This window comes from Triplophysa rosa, linkage group LG22 (genome assembly GCF_024868665.1).
Source record: "Triplophysa rosa linkage group LG22, Trosa_1v2, whole genome shotgun sequence".
Taxonomy (NCBI): domain Eukaryota; kingdom Metazoa; phylum Chordata; class Actinopteri; order Cypriniformes; family Nemacheilidae; genus Triplophysa; species Triplophysa rosa.
Window position 1 is genome coordinate 16,409,854 of NC_079911.1, and position 26,150 is coordinate 16,436,003.

At 40.9% G+C, this 26,150-nt stretch overlaps 1 protein-coding gene across 2 annotated transcripts in view; it reads left to right on the forward strand.

Moving 5' to 3' along the window:
* The window catches only part of msi2a (musashi RNA-binding protein 2a), a 134,133-nt gene that overhangs the window by 73,562 nt on the left and 34,421 nt on the right, over positions 1–26,150 (forward strand). For both annotated transcript variants that reach the window (XM_057320809.1, XM_057320808.1), the window contains one exon: positions 8,013–8,061. In XM_057320809.1, coding sequence (XP_057176792.1) covers positions 8,013–8,061 — 49 coding nt within the window. The remainder of the gene's footprint in view (positions 1–8,012; positions 8,062–26,150) is intronic.

Consider the following 26,150-nt stretch of genomic DNA (forward strand, 5'->3'; position numbering starts at 1 on the left):
CTCTCTCTCTCCCTCTCTCCCTCTCTCTCTCTCTCACTCACTCTCTCCCTCACTCTCTCTCCCACTCACTCACTCTCTCCCTCCCTCACTCTCTCTCCCTCACTCTCTCTCTCTCTCTCTCTCTCCCACTCACTCTCTCCCTCTCTCCCTCTTTTTAAGGGAGTTGTTTGCTTCTCGGCAGGTTATCCAAACAGAGGTTCTTCTGTAATGGCGATGTCAACATGTTTGCAGTCGGATTTCTTTGAGCTTTATTAGTAGGAACTTACACTGAGCACACAACCTTAAATACACAGATTTACACACCTAAAGTACACACAGTCACACACTGGTTTCCAGCTGGAACTCCATGGAGACTGAGAGGAGTCTTTCTCGCATTAAAACCGGTCTCAGGTCAGCAGGTCAGCAGGTCACGTTTCCTCCTCCTCAGCCTTCACACAGCATTTGTCTAATGCTTCACATTTATCTGCGAGAACTTCAGAGTGCAGAATGTTGTCTTTGAAAAAGGGCCAGATGTAAGCGACACACGGTTTTCAGCATATGCCTTTGAGATGAGGAATCCCCTTTATGAACAAAAGACAAGACGCTTTGGTCTTTAATTTACCTTTAAAGGTCTGGTAAGCATTAGAGCAGCTGCTGCATTAGATATCTGAAGTTTCATTTAATGACGGGTGAGTGCATGGGTTCCCCAAGGAAGATTTTCAGTTTCAGATTTTCACAAAATTCAGTTTTTGAAGATATTTTAAATATTGTTTTTGTGTATGTTTGTGTGTTTTTGAGAAGTTTTTCATTATAAATAGAATATTGATCTGTTGTTCATTGGCTCTGTACTTGTATATTTGTGCACAATGACAATGAAGTTGAATCTAATCGAATCCAAAAATATTAACAAAAGGTCAGTAAAATGTTAGTAAAATATAAAGTTAGTAAAAGTGAAAAAAAGAAACGTAATAAGTAAACAGAGAAATTCTTTAAAGTGGCATTTTTGCCCCAATATTTTAATCTATTTCTCTGTCTATCTATTTTTTTGAGTGAAACATTCACATTGATATTTAAAATATCTTCACATACACTTGTGACCCCTGTAAATACCATGTGTAAGCGCCAATCTTTCTTAGCTGACCGCTTGTGATCGCCTGACCCGGGATGGATTTTATACCAGGTGGAAACGTGAAGGCCACTTGTCCTATCCAGAACTCTCTTCTGGGTTTGATGCCATTATTTTCAAAGCCTGAGCTTGTGAATTATACATTATTTACTGTCCTCTAAAGCTGGAAGCTTCCAAGTGTCAGAGAACAAAATGATCCGCATATTGCCACCGTCATTTTCCGAGCGTCTGTCCTGCCAGTAAGCGCAGATCTTCTTTATTTGTCTTGTTTTGTGTTTTATAAAGCGCCGGATGAAAGACATTAAAACCCATTCAGTGGCTGCCAGGTGTGGGTGGGATTGGAGCGCACACACTCACGGTGTGAGTGTCTAACACGGCGTGTAAATTGAAGAGAAAATGACACGGGTTAAAGCGCTTGTGGCGTGGCAGGAGAACTGTAATGTTGTCATGGTAATTGGGGGTGTGAGGAGATGATAAACCTTCTCATGGTGAAGTCATGTGATACAGAGAGTGTGCGAGTGACTTCTTATAGGGACGGGTCCAAGTTGAAAACACTTGAGTAACAAAATATGTAGCCGTTTTGATCTTAAATGTGGCTGCCATATAACAAATTTTCATAATTTGTTTTTCTGATTTAATCCACGTGGAAATCTGACACTTCATAGTACTGCTTCTGGGGCAGAAGAAAAACCCACATAAGACAGACTCTCTCATCCCGCTCGCTTCAGAGAACCTAACATCACTGTCACATTTTGGCAGCGTGTATTACAGCGCCTCTGCCGTGTTAAAGACCTCCCCTGACTAAAAATAGCTGTCACGTTAATCCGAGATGAAATAAATACAGCAACATCGCGCCGGTTTCAAATAAAAACTCCCGCGTCTGCCGTGACAAAGAGTGTTGTGTCATTCAAAGCAGCTGGCACGCATGAAACGCCGCATGAAAAGATTTGACTGACACTTATTCTTTTCTGATATGATGGAAAATGTCATATTACCGAAACGGCATTTGGAAAAGATTAGAACCTAATCTGAAGGAAAACACTGGAGATGAATGTAATTAACAGGTATAATTGAATTCAGTTCTTTTCTTCTTAAGCTCTTTATGCATTTTCATAGAGCAGATTATCTGACTGACACAGGATAGATTTGGTTTAGTTTTGCGTTGTCTGGAACCCTATTATGCGTCTGTGATATGGACGATTAAAATGGGGATCCTCTTAAAGGTCCTGAAGGATCGGAGCTGTTTAAGTGAGGGATTTTACATAAACGCAGGTGTACTTACGGAGATTAGGTTTTGTTACAAAACCTGGTGAGTTTCCTTTCTGGTTCCTGTTTTTCCAAATTTAGGAAGCTGTACGCAGTCAGCATTTTAAGGCATCATATGCCCAAATTTAAGTGGCCGTCTTGAGATATGTGTGTTCTTTGTGGGACCCATGTGATGTTTGGATATTCTATTCGTCTTCCGTTTGTAAAGGGAGTAAATGCAGAATGCATGGTTTTTCCGCACCAGTTTGCGTTCCCGTCCTCCCATGTTGGCGTGAGTATGAATGGAAGTCAGTGGAGCACAAACGTCTAGCGTGAGCGTCAGCAGCTCGCTTGGTTTTGGAGGCGAGCCAGACGGAGAGAAGGGATTGATGTGAATTTCTGTTGTACGGCCCTCACCTCCAATCACAGTCTGCAGAAAAAAGTAAAGATGCCATTACTTTTCTCATTATATAGAAAATGACACAAAGCCCCTGTCTTTTTGCCTCTGTCTATCTCACACGCTCACCTGTCTCTCCATCTCCCTCTGTCTTTACATCTGTCTCTCTCCCAGTCATCCATCACTGTCTCTCTCTCTCTCTCTCTCTCTCTCTCTCTCTCTCTCTCCTCATTCAGTTCTTTCTTTACATCTCTTTTTTCTTTATGCCTGTATTTCTCTCCCTCTATCTGTCTCTTTTTGTCTTTTCATTCATTTTGTTTCCTCTGCCCCTCTTTCTCATTCTTCCCTTCTCTCTTTTCCCATCTGTCTTATTGTCTGTATCTCTCTATCTGTCTCTTTATCTGTCTATCTCTCATCTTCACGTATGTGCCCTACTCATTCTTTCTATCTAATTGTTTATCTTTTCCATGTCTCTCTATATCACCATCTCTCTCTCTTTATCCGTATCTCTCTTTCTTTTTCCGTCTGTCTCTCGCTTTCGTTTTTTTTTGCTTTTATTGATCGGTCAGCCTTGATGGAAATGTGCTTTTACTGGCTGCTGCTGGTACAGACGGTTCGGGCTCTTGGATGCTGTCAGACGCTTTTGCAGCGGAATGAAGAAAAATGAGATGAATAGATTGCAGGGAGGCGGAAGCGGAGGGTCTGATATCGGCTGCTTTACCGCTCGCTGGCAGTCGTCATGGAGCTAAATGAATACTGACATATTTATATTTGTTTAAATTAAAGTTGTTGTGGCAGCGTTAGTGACAGGATGATCTTATTTACATACCAATTAGCAGGTTTATTAACCGCTTTTTCTGTTGATTAATATAATTAGCCCGCTGATAAGACAGCGAGAGGGTAAGAGGTAGAGACGGGCGTTTATAGAAAAAGAACGGGGGGGAAAAATCACGATGACTGAGGCAGAACGGAACGAGTCCCCCATATTAAACCGTCTCCTTACGGCTAAAGGAATTTCTCACCTCTCCAATTACTTTTCAGCTGCAAACGACAATATTTTCACCTTTAAGATATGTGTGTCGGGTTGTGTATGTGTGCACCATCGAGCTGAAACATTAAAGGCCTTTTAATAAAATGACCTATAATTGTCCGTCCTCCCCGGCAGCCTCGTCTCTAAAACGCTCTGATGGATGGTGGTGTCGGTCTCTGCCTGCAGATCCGTCCCTTATGAACCCTTCAGAGAAAACGTCCACCCCCCACCGCCGTCTCACCCCCGCGCCCCAGTCAACCCCCCCTCGCCCTCAGCATCCCTGCCCTTCCTCAGCCTCCCGGCGCTGTGGTAACAATGGACATGCCAAGGTCTCCTATAGAATATGCATCGGCTCATCTTTGCCCTGGTTGGCTAAGGAACGCATGGCTCATGAATATTTACACGAGAGTTACAGAAGCACAGGTGTGTCTTCGCTCTGTGAAATGAAATGGAGATTCGGGTCTTGAAATCTTGAGTGTCTTTTGCTGTCTTGAATTTGGTTGATTATTTTAAGTGTGGAGTAATTGGTTATTTTAATAACTGATTGCAAAAGCCGTAGTTTAAATGCAGTCTGTCTCATCTGTTTTTTTAAGTTATGTTTGGGAAGTCAGCAGCAGCTGTGCCTTCTCCAGCACGTTAATATCGATTACTGTCCGAGATGGAAGACAAACGCATTGTCTGTCATGTGAACCATCATTACAGTTTAAAAAGATTGTTTTAAAATTAGTCCAAGAAAAGTGACTTTACCTGGATACCCTTCAAGTGACACACACACACACACACACACACACACACACAGGAAGTGGATTTCTGTATCCTGATGCGTGTGGTGAGCTCTTCGCAGAGCTGTGAGGCTCAGGAACGCGGGCGACCTGATCCCGGATCAGATGAGAGATCATTCATTCATGCGTTACATTCTCACCCTGAGCCAATAAGACCGGGAATTCCTCCGCGTTCATCTCCTGGGCCTCTCTGAAATCTATCCGGCCCAGTCAGGCCGGATTACATCTCCTGTACTCGTTTCAAATACAAATCGTAAATATGTTTCTCGTTCAGAAGGGTGAATTATTAATATTTCAGCTGCAATGCTGGAAAAGGTTGCATGTATTTTTGAGGGAGAGGCTTTTGGTCTCCTCACAGACGCCTAACCTACATTTAACAGAAAATGAATCAGGAATCGTGTGTGTTGTGTGTGTGTGTGTGTGTGGTCTCTGTATTTTGTTTCATGTCAAGAAGTGTGTGTGTGTGTGTCCTCACAAAATTGGTAAACCTGAAATCACTTGTGACCATACCTGTCAACATTTGGGTACCAAAATCCGGGAGACCCGCGATGGGTGGGGTTCAGGCAAGAAATACATCTAAACGCGGTTTAAAAAAGCACGAGCAGTTTGTCCCTTCATGCGTCCCGTAGTTCGGTTGTTTTAACTTTGTTTGTGAGTTAGCAGAATGTTTAATTTTTTATTTACATGGATGGATGGATTTACCAGTGTTTGCATATTGCAGTTATTATTTACAAGAACCGCTTTTGGTAACAGTACAGGAAATATTAGAAATAAACACAATATTACCTATTTTATTCAGAGTTGTCTGCAGAGCACAACACTCTTTTAATAACACGTTTTTTTTGTGAAGGCACAGCGACAATAACAAACACAGCGAATGTGGTGTTAAAAGATGATATCGGTTTCGCTAGTTAGATTAGGCAGACTTCCAAAAATACTGTTACAGTAGACCAAGAGCAAAAACAATACATTACCGACAGACATGCTTTAAAAACGACGGAAATATGACTTGTGATTGTAATGTAGACTCTACTGCATCTACCATCTTTCGATGGAACGAACTGTCGTCGCCAGTGTGAATTTTGATTTTTGGGTGAACTGTTCCTTTACAGTACAGAAACACACACACACACACATAAGCTGGATGAGCTTCTTCTGTGGTTCAGGCAGTAAAGCTTTTCTCTTGTATGTGTGTGTGATGAATGTAAATACTGTAGTAGCGCGGTTGATCTCGCAGCTGTCAGAATGCGTTTCTGCAGACTCTTTCTCTCCTCCTCTTCTATTAATGCTGCAGTTTCTTCACAGTAAATTATTCACACTTCCTGTCTGCATGGTGTTTTTCTGACCTGCATGATTGTGTTTGTTCTACAATGGAGGTTTAAAATCATATTGACACACCTGACAGAAACAAGTTCAGCTTCTACCCATGGGTTATTTGTGAGTTGAAGGAGTAGGAGTAAATATCTGACAGGAATTACTCACCCTCGCGTTATTCAGAGTTCTTTTTTTTGGGAAGAATGTTAAGGGACTGACCGCCTCGGTCACCATGCGCTTGTATTACACACAGTGTAAGTGAAGGGTGACTTGGGTTGCCAGTTTGAAACATCACGGTTCCTATTTCATTTTGTGTTTTACAGAGAAGTTAAGTGAGTCAGTAACAACATGTTTGAAAGAATTTGTAAACAGTGTGTAAATACAGTAGCGTACGGATATGTGAAGACTGCATTCACTCTTTACATCTAGCCCCTGTCAAGTCTTTTCTTGATTCTCACGAAAGGCCAGTGGAGAGTCATAAGAACTGTGTCTGCCTCTCTTGCTTTTCAGGAGAGGTGTGTGTGAAGAGGTCCTTGACCTTCTATCAGATAGAGGCAGAGAGCTATAGCAGAGTCTGAAAGACACTTTTGAAAAGAGCTGAAACACTACACTGATTTCACCAGACAGCTCCGTGTTTGTGTGCGTATTACTGGAGTGTGACGTTTCAGAAGTTCTTGCAACATCCACATTGTCCTTTGTGCGTTTGGGAGAGTACACAGGCAACTCCATGGTTGTGTTTGGATCAGTAATCTAAGTTTGTGGTTATAGTGTTTAACCCCAGAATTATCCATGGTCACAGTGGACTGTCTCTTTAAATGAAAATAGTTTGTATTGTACTAGGGCTGAAACGATTCCTCGAGTAACTCGAGTAATTCGAATACAAAAATTCATTCGAAGCCTCGTTTAATCCATTTAACTACAATACACACGGAGCACTGCGTGAATGAACTGCACAGTTTAACGTGCTACACGCGTGATGCTCAATGATGAATTTGTCTGCGTCTGCGCTTTATGAGGACATGAACACATGAACTTCACCTCCAGAGTTGCTCTAAGATTTTATTTCAGAACATTTTACTGAGTGAAGCTAACGCACTAATAAATAAGCGTCTTCCGACGACCGGCCAAAATAAAAGTCCGGTTAACTCTGTATTTTTATGTGGACAAATATATTACTATTTAATAGTAAAAAAGAAACTAAAACTAATTTAGATAAACTAAATGCACCATGCATATGCTGAAGTTAGTTGTTTACCTTTGAAAGTATTCTTTCTAATTTCATTAATGTTTCTTATTTATAAGAATATACATTTGTATTAGGCCTATATTGCATTTTGAGTGTAATATGGCAGTGGAATGTACTAAATGGGTTTAGTTTTCACAGATATTAATGTATGCAATTTCAGCAATAAATGTTAATTTTTCTAAAAAGGAAACAAATTAGTTGTTCATTTTAAGAGACCTGTCTTATTTTCTCTTGTATATTTAGTATTGCTCTTTAATAAAGAAAAAGTACTTATTATCCGAATACCCGATTAATCGATGGAAAAATCAGTAGAATACTCGATTACTAAAATAATCGATAGCTGCAGCCCTATATTGTACCATTATGCTGTGATTTCATGAGCATTTTAAGTGAGTGACGGGTTCAAGTCCAGGATTCGTATTTCTGTGATATTTACCTGTTTGTTTGTTTAAACCACACCGGAGCCCCTGCTTACCTGAATGTGTGGGTGGACCCACCGCCCTCGTGCTGGGGTCCCCCCGCTGTGCTGGACAGTCTGTCTGTTACAATCATGTTACCTAGCGACCGTATCCAGGAGGCAAGCAGCACGCGGACACATGGACCGCTTTCTCTCGCCTGTATAGAGTGGGCTGTATTTAGACATTGTGTGTGTGTTATGAAGGGTAAATGTCTGTGGGATTCTGAGTGTGTTTGCTTTAGAAAACTTTGAGCACATTTCCCCACATTACGTTTCATTTGAATGTTCGTGTCATGCATTGAGCCAGGAAAAGAAATCACTTTTAAGCATCACTACTGCAGTGTGGAAACTTTCAGGAGCACAATCAATATGTGCGTCTGTGTGTTGTGTAAATACGAATGATTCTCTGACTCAAGTGTGTTTGTTTTTATTTCAGGTAGAAGATGCCATGCTTATGTTCGATAAAACTACAAACAGACATAGAGGTGAGACAATCTGATTTCTGTATTTGAGTGTCATATAATGTTGTGAATGATAAACAACGTGTGTGTGATTCGAAGAAGATCCGTCTTCTTTTAGTCGCTCTGATCTTCTTTACAGTGTCATATTAAGTGCCATTGCCAGACAAATCTGTAGGATAATATTTTTGTGAAGGCTTTTAAAGAATCTCTATCCTCAAGGATGATTTAATATCAGCGAATCATAAGTTTGTATTTTTTTTGTTCTTTTCAACAGAATGAAATGAACATGTACTGTACAGTACAGATTGTTCCAGAAAGAATTTATCTTGCAAATACCACACGCACACACACACACATATTCTTGCATACAAACTATCTGCTTTCTCTCAAATTCTCACTCATGTCCTTCATGCCCTCCAGGTGACTGTTAAACTGCTGTTTAAAGATGCTCTTTGTCCACCTCCATTCTTCTCTCTCTCTCTCGCGCTCTCTCTCTCTCACTCACTGACTAAAGAGACTGCAGCAGAATCTCTCTGGCATTTGCAGGCTGAAATGAGGATGATTGTGTTGGAAATTGAGCTCCAAAGCTCCATCGGTCCCCGCTGCCCCAGTGAATTGTGGGAACACGCATCGGCTCTCCTGTGGGTGTGTGGATCAGGGATGTTATTCAGACAGTGAAGGGGTTTTGTGGCAGGATTTCATGCTGTTAATTACAGATGTAATGGTGTGATTTTCATCAGAGCTCTGCTGGTCGCTTTTGTGAGACGATTGTGTGCCGTTACTGTGAATACCCAGCGGCCGTCCAGACCCGGCTCTGGCAGAACACATACTGTGCGTGAAATAACACGCCGTCATAAAGACCAGCATTTATGGTTTATTTTTAAAACGGCATACGGTACAGTATGAGTGAGTGAGTGTATGTTTTAGTGGAGCCTTGGACTTTAAGGTTATATTCCACTTACCATTAAAGGACTTTTGTATTTTCCCATCGAACATGCTTGTGTCTGACGGAAGGTGGTGTGGCGAGAGTTGTTTTAGTCTAGATGACTATTGGGTCCGCTTTAATGCAGTGCTGACAGTGCCGAAGACGAGACATCAATTCCCATCATTCCACATTCCCTTTAAATCGATAGCATGTTTCTTGGTCCGTTTCACACGCTTTTCTCACACAGATTTTTCCCCCCTTGCAATAAAAGATGCGTCACACCTGTAATTCCCATGGGAGACGTTCGAGCACTTTTTCTCGGCCAATTTTCCCGAATATAAAAGTCTACCGAGATGATGAAAGCCGGTGTAACGTCACGGATGCTGATAATTCCCGCTCAACAGGCTTCAGAAGGAGCGTTTGATTACAGCTGGAACTCTGTGATTTTCAAATGATGTAAGTAAAAGTAACAGCGTCTCAGTTTGATCAACAGAGAGCATAAATGATGATTTTTATTGTTTAGCAGAATGGAGAAAAGAAAACTAGAGAAAAGCAGGTGTTTGGCTGAGTTTGTAATTCTTGGCCGTGCACAAGGCTTTGTTTTGCGTTTGCTGGATGCAGGAGAGGAAGGGTTTGTTCTTGGAAGACGAACAGAAGGCTGTATTGTGTGTGTCTGTAATCTGCTTACCTGGATCGGCGTTCCCGGGTCCCCAGAACGTGTGTCTGTTTGGCTCTGATAACTTTGTGCCCTTTTACTGTATTTATGTGTGAAGTTTTTGTTAGTTGTGTCATTGATATTCTGCTTTCACTTGGACTCATAGCGGCGATCAGATTGACAATCGAGCGGGGGTGTTTTTAGCTCTCAGTGTCATTGATCAGACATACTCTTTATTTCTCTCTTCATCTTGCTTTCCTAGCGTCTCAGAATTCTTCAGAAACAGCCTGTGATTGCCACTACAGGATATATGGCCTGTTTACAGAGTCTGTACGCTTCAGTGCCCAGAAAAAAACATTTGCATTCTGTGTTTCTTTTCATTCTCATCACTGTTTGAAGTAAAGGAATGAATGAATGAATGGGGAGTTGTCACCTACTGGATATAGATGGGAGATCAGTCAGAAATGTGGATTTAAAGTTGCCATGAAACAGAAGTTGCAGTGGTTTTCTCTTCCAAATTGTATTTGAGTAAAGTGGCTTTAAAATGGATTTTCCATTTATAGACGGTTTTAGTGGCTCAAACTTAACTTTCGGTAGACCTCCGCGAAGAATCAATAACTGTTGAGTACTTTTAATTGAATTGAATACAATTTATATACGATAAAATATTAATATAAATTAATATTAGAGATTAGAGACTAAATTTCTCCACCAATACCGATAGCCAATTATTCAAAGTGATATCTGCCTATAAAATTAAAGGGATAGTTCACCCAAAAATTTAATTTCTGTCATCATTTACTCCCCCTCATGTTGTTTCAAACCTGTATAAACTTCTTTGTTCTGCTGAACACAAAGGAAGATATTTGGAGGAATGTCAGTAACCAAAAAGTTCCTATTCCCCATTTACTGCCATAGTAGGGAAGTCAATGGGGGATGAAAACGGTTTGGTTACCCGCATATAAAATTAGATTTTTTGGTTTTTACCTCATCTCAACCTCAGAACCTCAACTTGAAGATTTGCAAATTGTGTTCAAACGTCTTTACATCCAGTTTCCTTGTATCCGGGTTACAATTCAACTAGATTTCTGACAGTGAGGAAGAGAGACAGACAGGCTGTGTGGTCGAGCCATGTCTTCTGGAACTGAAAATATTGCATTTCAGTTGTCGTTGTTACAACCTTTCACCTTTTAATCTCCTAGTGCTAATGTATATGTTGTGTATACTGTATATACAGACTTGTGGTGGGGAATCAGGGACACGGGTTAAACTCTCTGAGATTGAGGCCAGCATGCAGAACGCTGAGTCCACAGTGTATTAGGTTTATCAAATACACGCTTGTGCAAAAATATTAAATCCCGGGCTTATTTTAGGTTTGCGTGCTATTTATCTTTAATAACTTACTGACCTGTCCGGTACACCCTGTCAAATCCCTGTCTGCTGGAATCCGGTTATGCCATCAGAGAAATGGACTGTATGTGTACCCGGGAGAAAGTGCATTGTGTTAACAAATATAACTTCTATGTCTGAGGCTGTGTGTTGATGTGTATACAAGCTATAGGGTTAGCACGGCTTAGCCTGGAACTGCTTGAAATCTATTATTCATTTGTCTCTTGACGTAGAATTCCACAAAAAGAAATTGGAATGTTTTCCAGAGCAATGCCCCGAACTTTTCATTGGCTTGTTTTTTGCAGAAAACAGTAGCTGGAAGCTGACAGATTGTCCTCTAAAAGCTTGTAGAGAGTCATTTGAGCAGCGAGAGAGGGACAGCGGTCGTGACATCGTCCAGTCTGCACAGCTGCCCAATTATAAAATGGTGTTTGTCTGTTTTGAGTGCAAACCTATTGTCCATCTGTTGATCGAGAAGTGTGCAAATATTAGACAGTGGATGTGTGCGTTTAGTCTGCGGGGAACTGTTTTCTTATTAAACAAGTGCTGGCAGCTTCTCAGGGCAAATCTTATAAATTTCTAATGCAGTGAGCATCACTAACAGCTGTTTCCTGCCATCAGCCAAGAGAGAGAGAGAGAAACCACACACCTCCTGTAAACATCTGATTCCAAGTTACTATATTGCCAAAGTATCAGTACACAGAAGCAGACCAGATGACATCCAGATATATAAACTGAATCTCCTGATCTCTTTATGATTTATAAATGTTGTTACTTTAAGAGGTTTACAACATAAATCCCTTGGTTACTTTTGTGTTAAAGGAACAGTTTGTTGAAAACAATGAAATATCTTTAATCATTTACTTACCCTCATGTCATTCCAAACCTCTATGACATTCTGTCTTGTGCAGAACACAAAAGAAGATATTTTGAAAAATGTTGATAACCAAACAACATTGGCCCCCATTGGCTTCCATTGTATGTACATTTCTCAAAATATCTTCTTTTGTGTTCCACAAAAAGAGTCATGTACAGGATGATGGTGAATAACAATGACAGATTTCTTTGGGTGAAACTTTGATCCGTTTGCTATTATTTTAAAATGTGAAAGAATAATAATGAAAAATGTTTTGCTTTAGACTGATAGTGATCTATTTTCTTATCACTCAGAGAACATTCAGTATACGTTTAGCGCTTATGCGAGGAGTCAGAAAGCTCCAGGTGGTTCTGAGGGAGACAGATGTGTCCGATGAAAAATCTTTAGGAGAATTGGACAGCACTCATCAACTCTTATGGACCTGTTGTAGAAACCTGATAGACGAATCGGATCCGCACGACAGAAGCTTCACTCGCTTCATCAAGTAAAAATCTGCCACGCTGCCTAAAAGCTCAGTGCTGTCAGACCATCACGTCCAATACTGAGTTTATATTTGCACACTTAAATTCATTTACCATTTAATGGCATTTTCATTTGCTTAAGAATCTAACTGTGAATCCATAATTGAGCCGTTAAACTGACTCATTGTTACGACTCCGAAAGAGACGTTAGAACATCATCATCTCTCTGTGTTGTTGATAACAGTATTATTGTTTTGCAGAGATGAACTGAACTGACAGGCTGTCAATCATTCTCAGATTGTATCTCTTATTGACATGCCCATAGCTGTTGGCATGGCAATAGCCACGCTCGGCTAATTGAGCCGAGCGTGAACATGCTTTCTCCTGCGCGTGGCACGCTTGTCAGCGGTTTGGGTTAGATTGATGGGCTCATAGACTTACGCGTGTGGTCTCTGTGGGATCTCCCCCTCAATGTCATTTACATTTTGACGAGGACGCCTGTTTGTCATGTAAGAGCAATTCAGGGAAAATCAATCGCATTCCGCGAAGCAAAATTGAGTCACAGCGACTATTAAGCGGCTTGATTGCACGTGCGGTGAGAGGAGGGGGCGGAGACTCGCATGAATATTGAGGGTCTTTGCCCAGGTGACAAAAATCAACAAGTGGAGGCTTTACCATGAGCACATGCGTGTGTTTAGAAGTCAGCGTGGTGGCAAAGATGTGTTCAGCGGCTCGTTTCTCTGTGCGTTCCCATCTCTTTCTTTCTCACTTGCAGGAATCGTGGCAGATCACAGAGGCTCTTTGATACCTGTCTGTGCAGGGAGTATGGAAAGGAATAGGTCTTTAAAAGATGGGAGGTCTCGGTTTCTGGGCTCTTTGGTGCTGTCAGAGTTAAAGAACAGCTTTTATATATACATATCGCCACTACCTTAACACACACACACACGCACGCTATATTCTCTTTTCTTCAAAGCACTCCACCTCTCGTATGTTCTCGAGAAGTGTTCCCAGGAGACTCTCTCTCTCGCTTCCTCTCTTTTATTTTTTATTTCTGTAAATGTCACATCTCTTCGCTGTCTCTGGAAAACCATTTTTGTCTTTTCTGCTTCTTTGTTCTAGTGTCTACATCCATCCTTCCATTCAATGATCCATTCATTGTTCTGAAAGGCGTTGCCCCTCTGTTGTGCGTTGGTGTGGTTGCAGACTCGTTTCTTGTGGAAATGTGGAAAAATATCACAACAGAAAATACAGAAAGATATTAAAATATTCATGGTAATCAGCATGTTTCAAAAAAAGATATGCGCTTTCTTTTTCCACTATTCTTTTATGGAGATTCTGAAGGTCCTTTTCATTTGTTGTGATGTATTTTAATCATTCTGAAAAGTAATTTAATCCACTCATTAATTTTTATTCATGTCCTAAAAGTAGAACATAAGACTGCAGTAAATTGCCGCCTGTGTACGCTGTAAAAACTGCTATCGTGTGTTTGGCCATCTGTACATTGATTTATATTCAATTTTTCAGTTTTAGAGAAAGTATCTTTCCCCTTCACTCCAGCTAGGTTTTGTTGATTCACTAAACTTCTAAATAAAAATATTGTTTCTATTTGCGTTTATTTGCAAAAAAAACCCCAGAAAAGATGCTCTGTAGTTTTGCAGACCTCAAATACCGCAAAGTTCCGATTCACTTTTACGCAATACAACAGTAATATTGATGAAGAGTTTGGTTCCAAAATGAACATTTTCAAGAATCTTGTTTTTTCTTATGTTATCATGCTTTTGTTGTGTTTTATTGTGTTTGTTAGCTGTATTTTTTGAGTTATTATGGCTTAAATCACAACAAACTTACTGCAGTTTGATTGATATTAATTGGAATGTGCATTAAAAAACAGGATTTTTGAAAAAATGTAAAAAGGGAGTTATCTCATTTTGGAACCAAACTCTTATGTATTTAAGAAAAGTTCCAAAAAAAATTTTATGTGATAACCTCATGTGATTCTTTTTATCGCAGTTTTCACGTGTCTTGTCATGTTGTCAGTCTTTCACATTGCTGTTGGATGACTTTGTCACTCCTGAGGTTTGATTTTGTTGAAATACAACAGACACTGGACTGGAATGGTCACAGTACATCGAGAAATTGTTTTCCACGGCTGTATATTTATTGATATATTTTTCGTATTTCTAGAAACCGTGATTATTCCATAATTTGGATATGAGCAAATTCCAATAAATTTCTTAGGCATGTCTTATAAGTTATGATGAGGGAAGTGTGAATAATCGCTTCTGTGTGTGTGTTTGTTGTTGTGTGTTGTCTTAATGCTTGAATTGATCTAGCAGGTGTTTAATCCAGATGTACGGAACGGTCCCCTGCCTTTCAATAGACCATAGAAAAGCTGTGAAAGTCTCCACAAGTACCTGAGACTTTCTCTTGTTCTCTTTCTTTCCTCCAATAGACCATTTCCCCTCTGTCTAAGCTCTCGGGGCGGGACCACGTCCTTTCAGTCTTCAGATTTCATTTCGGCTCTTTTATCTCCCGAGGACAAAGCAGCCCACTGGCCCTTATCAGAGACACACACTGACGTAGAATACGCACACACGCGTTTTTTGTCCAAAGAGAGCTGTCAAGAGCGGTTTGATGGACTGAAGGATGAAGACCTGCCTCTCCATTCTGCTCTTCAACTGATCCGTCTCACGCACACACACACCGAGCTGTGGTTTTGCTGACCTGTAGGCTATACACGGGGTCTGTGCGGACCACTTTGTGTTATACGTTAGAGTTTGCCTGCATATTAAATTCAACTCTAAAAATCGATGATATTTCTCTCTGAAGAAGAACCCGTGCACACACGTATACGCCGGGTGAGGAATAAGCCCGTCAAGACTCGACACCAATTGGATTTCAAAGTTATAAAACGCAAAGAGAAGTATTTAAGAAGTCGACAACATGCTGTTGGAGGCGAACAAATAGAAAGACACCGTGCCAATGTATTTGACTACGATCGAAGCGCAGAAACACGCACGTACACGGGAACAAAATGTGCTTTTATGAAATACCTGCCTTCACAGCATAAATCACCATTAACATCTGAGCACGTGTGTGGAGTGTGTTCTGTCACGCCAGCCACGGCTCATTACATACGGAAAGATTTTTCTGTGCTGTGTGAATGTCATAAGATGGCGAGATGGATGCCGATCTCACACACGCTTTCTATTTTTACACAGAGGAATTGGTCTGATAAGACGCTCTCCACTCCAATAGCTTTCTTGCTGAAGCTGATAAAGACGTCCAGAGAAGGGGAGTGACAACAGCGTTTGGTTGGCATGGCAATGAATGGTGTGTGTGTGTGTGTGTGTGTGTGTGAGAAAGTGAGCAGGTCGGTCTAATGAAAAGCCTTGTTTACAGTAGAGATGATGACTTTGACACGCAAACTTTGGCTTGTCTAATGCACAAGTCATACAGTAGTTCTCCCAAAAATAAACAATAATCGCTAATCGTCGTAATGCCATCTCCGATATATATGACATCAGTGTTGGGTGTAACTAGTTATGAAGTAATTAGTTACTGTAATTTAATTACTTTCCCCTTGAAAAAGTAAAGTAAGTGATTACTCTTATTTTTTCTGTAATTTAATTACAGTTACTTCTGATGTAATTAAACTAAATACTTTGTGTAATATGTGTGTGCAATAGTGGAATTGACATCAACATTCAAAGTCTAACTTTAAAATCCTTGCTTTAATGTATAATTCTCACATTTGTAATACTTTGGTCAGTTATTAAAAGTGCTTTATGTAGTTTAATATTATTCTATTGAATGAATTAAAAGAGCCCTTTCATGCCTGTCCTTGAATCACTTAACTCATCAAGGTGGATATAGGATATAGAAAGTAATTAGTAATAAGTAACTAAATACTTTTTGGAGAGAGTAATTTGTACAGTAATCTAATTACACTATTGAATATTTAATTAGTAACTAGTAATTAATTACTTTTTGAGAGTAACTTACCCAACACTATATGACATCATGATAGAATCATAATTTTTGTGTGGAATATTCCTTGCATACACTCTACACCTCCCTCTCTCTTTCGCTGTCTCACCTCTTCTAAATTCCCAGTTTTTCACACTAATTACACATTCAGAATTAATTATCAGAAATGTCCCTCTTGAGTGCTAATTGCTGAACCTGAGAGGCTGCGTGCAGCTCTGGACTTGTTCAGCATTTTCACCTGGCTGTAATTTAGCTCTACTGTGTGTGTGTGACAGAGAGAGAGAGAGAGAGAATCGCAAGGCAGCATCTCTCTTCCAATCATCTGGTTAGATTGTTTGTTTGTTGTCTTTGTCCCTTTAGATTTCAACCCCGTGTCTGTGTATTTGTGATCTCAATGGAGAAAGATTTTATGAAGTGATCAGATCAGAAGGCCTTTAGTTCAGGCCGTAAGCTGTGCTCTGCTACTTTCTAGTGAAAAGCTGTCCTGAAGGGAATCTGGAATCACACAAAGGTTTTTGGTCAATCCCAGAAGAGAACGACTCTTATGGAATATAGTAGAATACAGGTGGCGTTCAAGGTATAGTTCCCCTAAAAATGAAAATCTGTCATCATTTACTCACCCTCATGTCATTTCAAACCTGTGTGACTTTCTTTCCTTTGCAGAAGACAAAAGACAACCAAACAACGGCGGGACCCATTTACTTGCATTCATTTTGAAGTGAATGGGTAGCGCTGTTGTTCGGAACATTCTTCAAAATATCTTCTTTTGCAGAAGAAAAAAGTCAGACAGATTTTAAATGACATGAAGGTATATGATGACAGAATGGTCATTTTGGGGTGAATTATCCCTTTAAACCTAACACACATGCCGGTCACTAAGCTGCTAAGTCATAGGTCAGAAAATCAACAGTGTCCAAAATGGTCTGTCTAAGCAAATATTCTTTGAAAAACGTAAAACGTCTCTCTGGTTGCACAGTGGACTCCACTTGTCTTTTAGTACACTTAAGAAAAGCAGGCCTGTTTAATTTCTAATGGCAGTGTGGAATAAAGCAGTAAGTTATACAATCTTCTGTTCTAGAAAGAGAGTGTGATCCCTGACAGAGCTGACATTTAAAGCCCACACATACCAGGGCTGAAGACACTCGGGTTTCTTTGTCTTGTACCGTTGATCTTTCTCTGTCAGTAATGTGCAGCGCTTCGTGAGGAAGAGCGAACACTCCAGCCGCAGGAACATCACGTCAACGGTGATCTCTTACTGATCATTGAGCGCCTACATGCTCGCCTCTATAAACAAACACTTTACAGATGAAAGCTCTAAATATGGTGGATTTTTGAGCTATAGTTGGGTAAAATACGAACAAACCCAACTGTTGATAAATGTCCAAACATCCCAGCATGTTCTTTTCTTTTTAAAGTGCAGGTTTACTAGTAACATTGACATCTTGTCATCTTGACGTGTTTTTGCTTGCTTTTTCTTTTTATTGCCGTCTAAACTCAATACTCCACTTCACGTTTCAGCTCATAGTTGTTTTTTTATTTACGTTGATGTTTTTACAAATGAAACACTTTCTGTGCGTTACTCATCCTGCGTGCGTGTGTTGAATAATCTCTCTCAGGTTAAACGGATAAATAAACAAAGGACCTTACACGAGAGAGACGTTGAGGTTTGCAGCGGAGCTAATTCCTCCTGGCCGCTTCCAAACGCCTCTGCTTAGCTCCAGACTGAAGCACCTCCCGATTTCAGAGCTCGCCGTTTTGGTTTAGACAACGAATTATACCAATTACACTCGGCTGGGGACCTGAACAAACCCAGCGAGCTGAGAACGCAGCGAAGTTACGATTTTGGTCTCCCGGGTGCGTGTTTGCATAACCGGTCGCTCTGATCAAGCCTGGTCATCCGAGATGGAATTACTTTGGCTTTTAATTCGCTCTGTGATAAATTCCAGTCGGCATTGTTTAAGAGACGTCCGGCCCATGCAAACTGACGGCCCGGCTCATAAATGCTATCGCTTCACTTTATCTGGGGCGGAGGATTCATCTCGGCTGCACAAACACAAGCGGTATCATCGATGTTCTTCATTACAGATGAACTGATGCATTGTGTGGCTTTTAAAGAGCTGCGGCGCACACGCCGAGTCTAGTCTGAGTGCCCACCAAAAGCCTAATTAAGTTTAATCAATGCTACTTTGCGGCGAGCTCGCGTGCGATTCACTTTAAACGTTCACCGCTGTCTGATTCATCTGAAGGGTTCGCTCCCTTTCTGCGCTTTTCGAAAGCACCATTGAAATTCTAATGCAATTACAGCAGGAGTGAACGCACAGATGGAGAAATCTGCTCATTCTCTCATCTCTCCTTTCTTTCTCTCATCCTCTCTTCACACCACCTCTCTTCTGCATGACCTCAGAAACATCCATACTGTCTGTTCCTCTAATCCGGAGTCAATCCCCTTTCTGTTCGCCATCTCCATTTTGTTCAATTGCTAATTTGTTACACATTGTGTTCTATTCAAATCAACCCCTCGCCTCAAATGAATGAACACGTACGATCGCCGGACTTTACAAAAGCGGCGGATTCAAAAGCGATTTCAATCTAAAAGAACCTCATCAGAACTCTGAATGCGCATTTGGCGTGAAGCCCGATCGTACCACGGTTCTTTAAGGATGCCCGGCTTTGTGTTGTGGAGGAACGGAGATGGCAGATAGGGAATCGGTGGGGTCTGGGACATGTACAGCAGGGGGGTTTGCAGATTTATTTTGGTGCATTGGAGTCGGGAATCAAAGTCACATCACATAGCCTAGCAGGAAAGGAGCATTTTCACAAACAGATGTTTGCTGCGAGTTTCTTTCTTGCATTTAGATTCACGTATTTGCAGACGTGTAGGAGTTGTTTTTTCTCTGTGTTTTTTCTTTCGCATGATTATCGCAGCACTGTTCTGGGATTATTATTATATTAAAAGGTTAGTTCACCCAAAGATAAAAATGCTGTCAACATTTAGTCACCCTCATGTTGTTCAAAACCTGTGTAGAACTCTTTCTTCAGGTGAACACAAAAGAAGATATTTTGAGAGATGTCACTGTGGTTTTGTGTTCATACAACGGAAGTCAATGGGGCCAGTGTTGTTTGGTTACCAACATTCTTCAAAATATCTTCTTTTTAGCATTAAGTAGCATACAGGTTTAAACAAACATAGATTTGGTATGCTTGTTGCTCAAAATGCATATTATATACAGTATATTTAACTCCACTGAGGCATCATTTTGGTCGCTTTTTACAGGTCACTCGTTCCTGTTGTATTTTCTTTCTCGTGCTCTTTGGAGTAAGACGGGCTTAAATGAGAGGTAGAACCACAACGTCTGCAAACGCGTGTCTAGAAGTAGAACGCAGGAATGGATGGCCCGTGCTGTTAGCTGACCTACATTGAGACGCAGACGAAATACTTTCCCAGCATTCTCTAAAGCACCTCACCTGCAGCACACACACTTTTGCATTTCGACATTTATGCCTCTGGCAGATGCTTTCTTAGCAAACAGATTTACTATTGTGTTTGTGCCATATAGCTTTCAAAAGAAATAAGCCTTAGTAAGAAGTACATATGAAAGACAGTAAAACTATGGAAAGAAAGAAAGAAAGCTGTGGCACTGAACACGCACGCGTGAGAGAGAGAATCTAGAGCACGCTGATTCAAACTGACAGGACGGAAAGCCGAGATGAACCAAAGTAATCATTAAATTTATAGGGAATTTGCAAGCAGGTGGCCCACACACACGGATTTCCTGGAAGCGACAGGCATAAATAAAACCAGTAAAGCAGCAAGACGTTACCGTTTCTTCCCCCGCCGCCCCTGACACACAAACACACATCTCCGGGTGCATAAACCACACTGCTTTATCCCATTCAGGGTCAGGTCACAGGAAACAGGAAACATAACCATCGTTCCACCTGTCACCTTTGACCCTGCCGCTCAGCGTGGACCGTTTTGTAGGTCAGCGCCGAAGGCATCTGAATTATTTTACAGTCTGTAGAAGAGTAAACATAACATCAGAACTGACCCTGTTCGCTTTCTCAATTGACATTCTCGGTCGATTGATCAGTGCGTGTTGTTTTCAATAAATCTAAATATATGCCGAAGCACGACTCAAAACAGGTGTCTGCACAATGCCTAGGGTGTGTGTGCGTGTGCATGTCGAGCAGAAGTCTCCGGAAGCTGTTATTTATCTGTGTTGTGATCTGAGCTGATGCAGCTTTAATGGCCTGGATTCACCGGAGGGTTTTCAGGTAAATAAACACCCTCGGCTTTCCCCCTCTGCCTCTCCTTTTAATTGGCTGTCGAGGCCACAGGTCTGATGTTGATGAAGTCAACGGAGCCGGCGACCAAAAGCACATTTAATGCTCTTAGTCTGCGAGGGGTTAGAGGAGCTCGTCGCGCGGGATTCCTCGGGAAAACCTGGCAGGGATTTATTTCAGCCCCGTGGCTTTGATTTGCGCTTTTGTTTTTATTAATGAAACAGCGGTTGTGTGGCAGAGTAACAGCGCTGATAAATCATCTGACTCTCTTTAGCTGTAATTGGGCTCGTTCGACATAGAGTTACGTCAGCGTCTGAATGGAGCGGAGTGCCGGCACGTTATTAATTCATATCTGCAGTTTGCTGCTCCTCCTTAGAAGCTGTTCACTTTTGTCTGGAGTTATTTCTCTGGAGTGCTCTGGAGCGACTGGGTTCTGGGATAGATTGACAGCAGGTCAGGGGTCGTCAGTGTAGTTAGCAGCACATGTCAATCTGAGACACGTGTAGGTCACCGGCCCTCTGCTCTGCAGTCGACCACCGCTGCGTGCTATTGGTGGACATTGAGGAGAGGTGTGTTTTGGATAGTAGCGGATGTGTACTAAACAGCCACACTAAGCACTCATTTGAATTGGGATGGCCGTTTAAAAAAGATTTGATCTTTTTGTGTAAAACTGTATTTGAAAACCCAGCTAGAGTAACTCGTTGTGATTGTGATGGGATACATCATTTTCTAAAAGAGTTTCCAGATAGCACAGGTACGTCTGTAAGATGTCTGCTAAAGATCTGGAAAACATCTGCTGTGGAAAAACATCTTCCAGGTGTCTTTATCACATCTGACATCTCAAAGACATATTGCAGATGAGCAAAAAATACGTCTTGCAAATGATGTAAATGCAGACATCAAATAGACGTTTCTAAGATGTACAGTATTTGTGCTATTAGGCTTGTAAAGAATTAGTAGTCTAAACGTTTGAGCGGTGGTGCATGTTAACATTTTCAAACTTCTACAAGGGGGGAAGGGGAAAAATGCTGAAACACAAGGACAGGTTTAAGTACCATAACTTCATCTCAAACTGTGGTCAGTCTGGTGTGAGTATCTCTCATTGCGTCCAGGACAGAGGACACGACACAGCCCACCACATGTTTCCAACAGGATGCTAATGATTTCTCCCCATGCGGTGTAATCTAAACTGTCCCACAGCGGCGGTCGTCCTGGGTGCGTAATGGATCTCCATACCTCAGTGTTTATTAGATTTCTCTCCCTCCATCTGAGACTCCACACACCACAACCTAAACTTTACTTTAACCTTCCTCTAACCGTGTGTGTTTCCAAATGTGTGCACTGTTTTTACACTCTCTGATGTGCTTTCTCAGACGCTGGCTTCCCGTTTCTTAATGAGCGCGCTGGACAACTTGTGTGCGTTTCTGTAAATGTTCTTGGGGGGCTGTTTAGCATTTAGATCAATTTAAAAATCCCTTCGTGAGAGAGAGAGCGCGAGTGGATGGTTTAAAACGAAGTCTGATGGCTCATGAACTTTAGCTATCGCTGCTTTCTCTCCCTCGCAAATTACGGCCTTCTGGAAGTTTCTCTCTGATGTGTTCTACTTTAAACATGTCTAAGAGCCGCTAGCACAGTCTGCTTTTATGCAAAGATCACTTAATGTCTCATTGATTTAGCATTTTAATGGATTTAGCGCCGTGTGCCGAGGAGGAAACCCGGTAACCCGAGAGAGAGAGAGAGAGAGATACGAACGTGGGCTGATTGCTCTGTGAGATGCATTTTAGCCGGAAAATGCTAACAACTCTCGCCACCTGTGCCAGCGGACGCGGAACGCCAGAGTCAAAGCAGATTGTCTGAGGTGAAGGGAAAGTTGTGAAGAGAGAGAGAGAGGTGTTGATTGTTCTCAGAGCCGCGGGGACGCTGTTGGTCTTAATAACCGTGGATGCTGGTGCTTTAGCCATCTGCTGTGCTGAAGAGGCCCTGGGGGGGCGAACGCAGCAGGAATGGTGGAGGTCAGACTGCAGGACCGAAGGGTCAACGGCGCTGAGGATGGAGCAAAACTGGTGTTCGGTTTCACTGTGAGCAGCACATACAGTACATGCATTAATGCGGGGAGACATCTGAAATCGAGCCGGATGACGATGCTAGTTGCCGTAATCACCAGATATCAGCTGAAATATTGGTATCAATAAATAAACAATAATAAATCAAAGTGGGAAAAATGTTTCCTACAATCTGTGTAAACGGTACAAACAAAGCTGAATGTGGATAGACTTTCCATTTTCAGAATTTCCATTTATCCTAAATAAGCTATTGTTTTGTTTTACATTTTATGGTAGTTTTATTCATATTTTGAATTAGATTTTATTTTTATATTTCATCGCCTTGGAATCTGAATCTTGGAATCAAAAATGAGTTGATCACATATTCTTATTCTGTGACTTATTAACATTGTGATGTTTTGTTTCTTACGTTTTGGGACTGTTTTTAGAAAACAAAATCAATTCTCTACAAAATGATCTATAATTGCACTTTTGTGTTTGATGTAATTAATATTTTTCAAACATTTTCCAGATATCACAGGTAGTACGTCTGTGAGAACTGGGAAACGTCTGCTGTGTAAAAACATCTGATAACCGTCTTAGAAAAGACAGTTTTAATTATATTCTAAATCATAAACGTATGCAAATGCACTCAATATCTTAAAACTGCTCAGAATGCTCATAGAACCTTATACAATATTAATACATATTCATTTTTTGGATACAATTTTGCTTGTGTCATTTGTTGCTAATTAAATTGAATTGAATTTATTTTTTGTTTATTTTCAGTTAATCATATGAATGCCTCAGCTTAAACTTATTTCAGTTTATTACTAAGCAAACATTTTTTAAATTTAGTTTAGTTTAAGTTTTTCAAATAAAATTTAGGCAAATATTTGATTTGATTTCAGCAAACAGAAAAATTTTAATAGTTTTAGTATTATAAACTTTAATAACCTTACGATAAAGTACCAATTATCTCACACATCTCTCAGAAAACAAATCTTAACACATGTTTTTTAAAGTTACGACTTAAAATTACTTTAAAGTTTACAAAATAGTTTGCATCAGACAGTCCATGAATGCTTTGCGGTCTCTCATCAAAGGCTGAAAATACCGTCTGCATATTTGAAACCACATAGAATAGACAACTTGCATGTGTCTTGTTTTCTTCTGTATCCCGGTCAGTTTCGTAACCATTACAGTACTGAAGGTTGAATAGAGACATCAGTCTCAAACGCTCAGATCTTCTCACATCTGAGTGAACGCAGCACTGGGAGCCGCCACACTAGGGAGCAGATAGAGCTCCACACTTAACTGAGACGAGCATATGTTTCATCTCAAAAGTGTTGCCTCTTCAGTGTACAGGGACTTGGACGACTCTCTGTGGTGTACGTGTGTGGGTTTATGTTTGTTTGTGAGATTCTAAGTGTGTGAAAGTGAGTGGGTGTTTGTTAACACAGAGGTCAAGATTGTCCCATAACCAGATGCACCGTTATCACAGCGCTGCCCCCTTCAGGCTCCTGGTGGAATTGCGTGGTGATGTGAAACCTGTTTGTCTGGATTTGAGTATATTTGTTGTGTTCACATCATGTCTCTAGAGACAGCAGATGTGTGTGTGTGTGTGTGCTTCTCCGTGAGAAATCTGCAGTGACAAATGGCTTTTGATGGTTGTGGGGAGTCTTCTTAGTTTTAAAAATCACCCAGCTACCCTTCAGATAGCACACACAAAATAAGCCGCTCTCAATATTTCCAAACAGACAAAAGGTGGTTTGCTTTATGCAAATGAACAATGTAGTGATACAGTGATCAATTAGACTGCAAACATGTAATCCTCTTTATACAGTCATATACTTCGCAACAGTACTCGTCTATGTAAATTATGTCTATAATGTTCGTCAAAGCTTTTTGCATATGAAATATACAGTCCAATACAGTCCTGCAGGTGTGTGTGTCCGCGCTGAACAGGTGTGTTGTTATATTCGTTATCTTTTATGGTCTTTTATCTCTTTGCATCTCTCGAGTGTTTTGCATGCTGCTGCGCTTGACCCCTGGCCCCCAGCTTTCATTCTGACGCCCAGCTGACCGCCGGAGAGAGAGAGAAAGGGGAGCCCTGCGCACATCTTTAATCTTTAAAAAGGTTGAGATAAGAGTTAGGGTCAGGGAAAACTTCAGCACTGCCTATGAAAAATTAATCCAGTGGTTTCCTCTAGCCAAGGGTGAGAGATTTACAGTTGTTTGCTTTTTTAAGTGCAGGAACTCCAAACATCTTAATTTATTAAGAAATAAAATGATCCCAGCAGAATGTATGATTGCTTTTTCGAGTTCGAGTCCTGGCTCGGGATCCTTTTCTGATCCTGCCTTCTCTCCTCCCCATCGCTTCCTGTCCGTCTACTGTATACTGTGCAGTCTCTGTCCTATCAAAACTGGAAAAAGCCCCGCCCAAAAATAATCAACGTTAAATTATTGTCTTTTGGTGTGGACAGTAAAATAGTTATTATCGTATAGGTATTGATGTGAATGGGCCTATATTCCCAGATGTTTCTATGGAGAATTGTAAATGACAGCATAACTCTTGGTCTTCAGGTTTTATTTAATATTAAAATCTCATTGGATTTGACCTTTGATTCAAGATTTTTGTGTTTTGGCAAATCTAAGCACAGTTTATAGGGACAGTGTATGATATTTAGCGGCATCTAGTGGTGAGGTTGCGAATTGCAACCAACGGCTCACTCCACCCCTCCCCGTCCCCTTTCGAAGCACTACAGTGACTGACACAGGATTAAGATGTCGTCTCGTTTTTCGCTTCTTTGCGGAAGTAGATAACGTATTTACAAAATGCGCTCTGTAGAGCATTTTGTCCTTTTATGGCTTCTGTAGAAACAACATGGTGAATTCCATGTAAGGAGACCCACGGTGTATGGAGATAGAAATGGCTCATTCTAAGGTAATTAAAACATAACGCTTCATTTTGTCAGGTCTTTATACACCTCTGAAGACGTAGTTATATATATTATATTGCATTTCTGTCAATGGATCCTCCAAAAAAATACACGATGGACCTTTAAAACTTTATTGAGATGTCTCTCCATGTAATATTATTTCTGTCTAGGAGATTCAGTTGAGATAATAAAGAGCCGGTTTATAGCTGTAAACGTCCTCATTCATGTACAGTATGAAAAAAAACCGCTGAACTGCACAAATGCCAGACATTAGCATCTTCATACCTACACTTTTTTCGCTGGTCTGGTGAAAATGATCAGGATTGTGTGTGTGTGTGTTTTGTGCGACTGAAAGAGCATCCTGTCTTTATAAACAAACAGTGAGTAAAGTGTTTATTTTCCTCTCTGAATTGTTTTCTTTGTGTTCTCACCGTTGGCCTCCTCTTAACACCCAGGAATAGAAAATCATTTTCCCCGTGAGCTTTGAATTCGGCAGCGGAGAAAAGCGTTTCTCTTTCTCTCATTATAATGAAAGCACGGGCAGATCC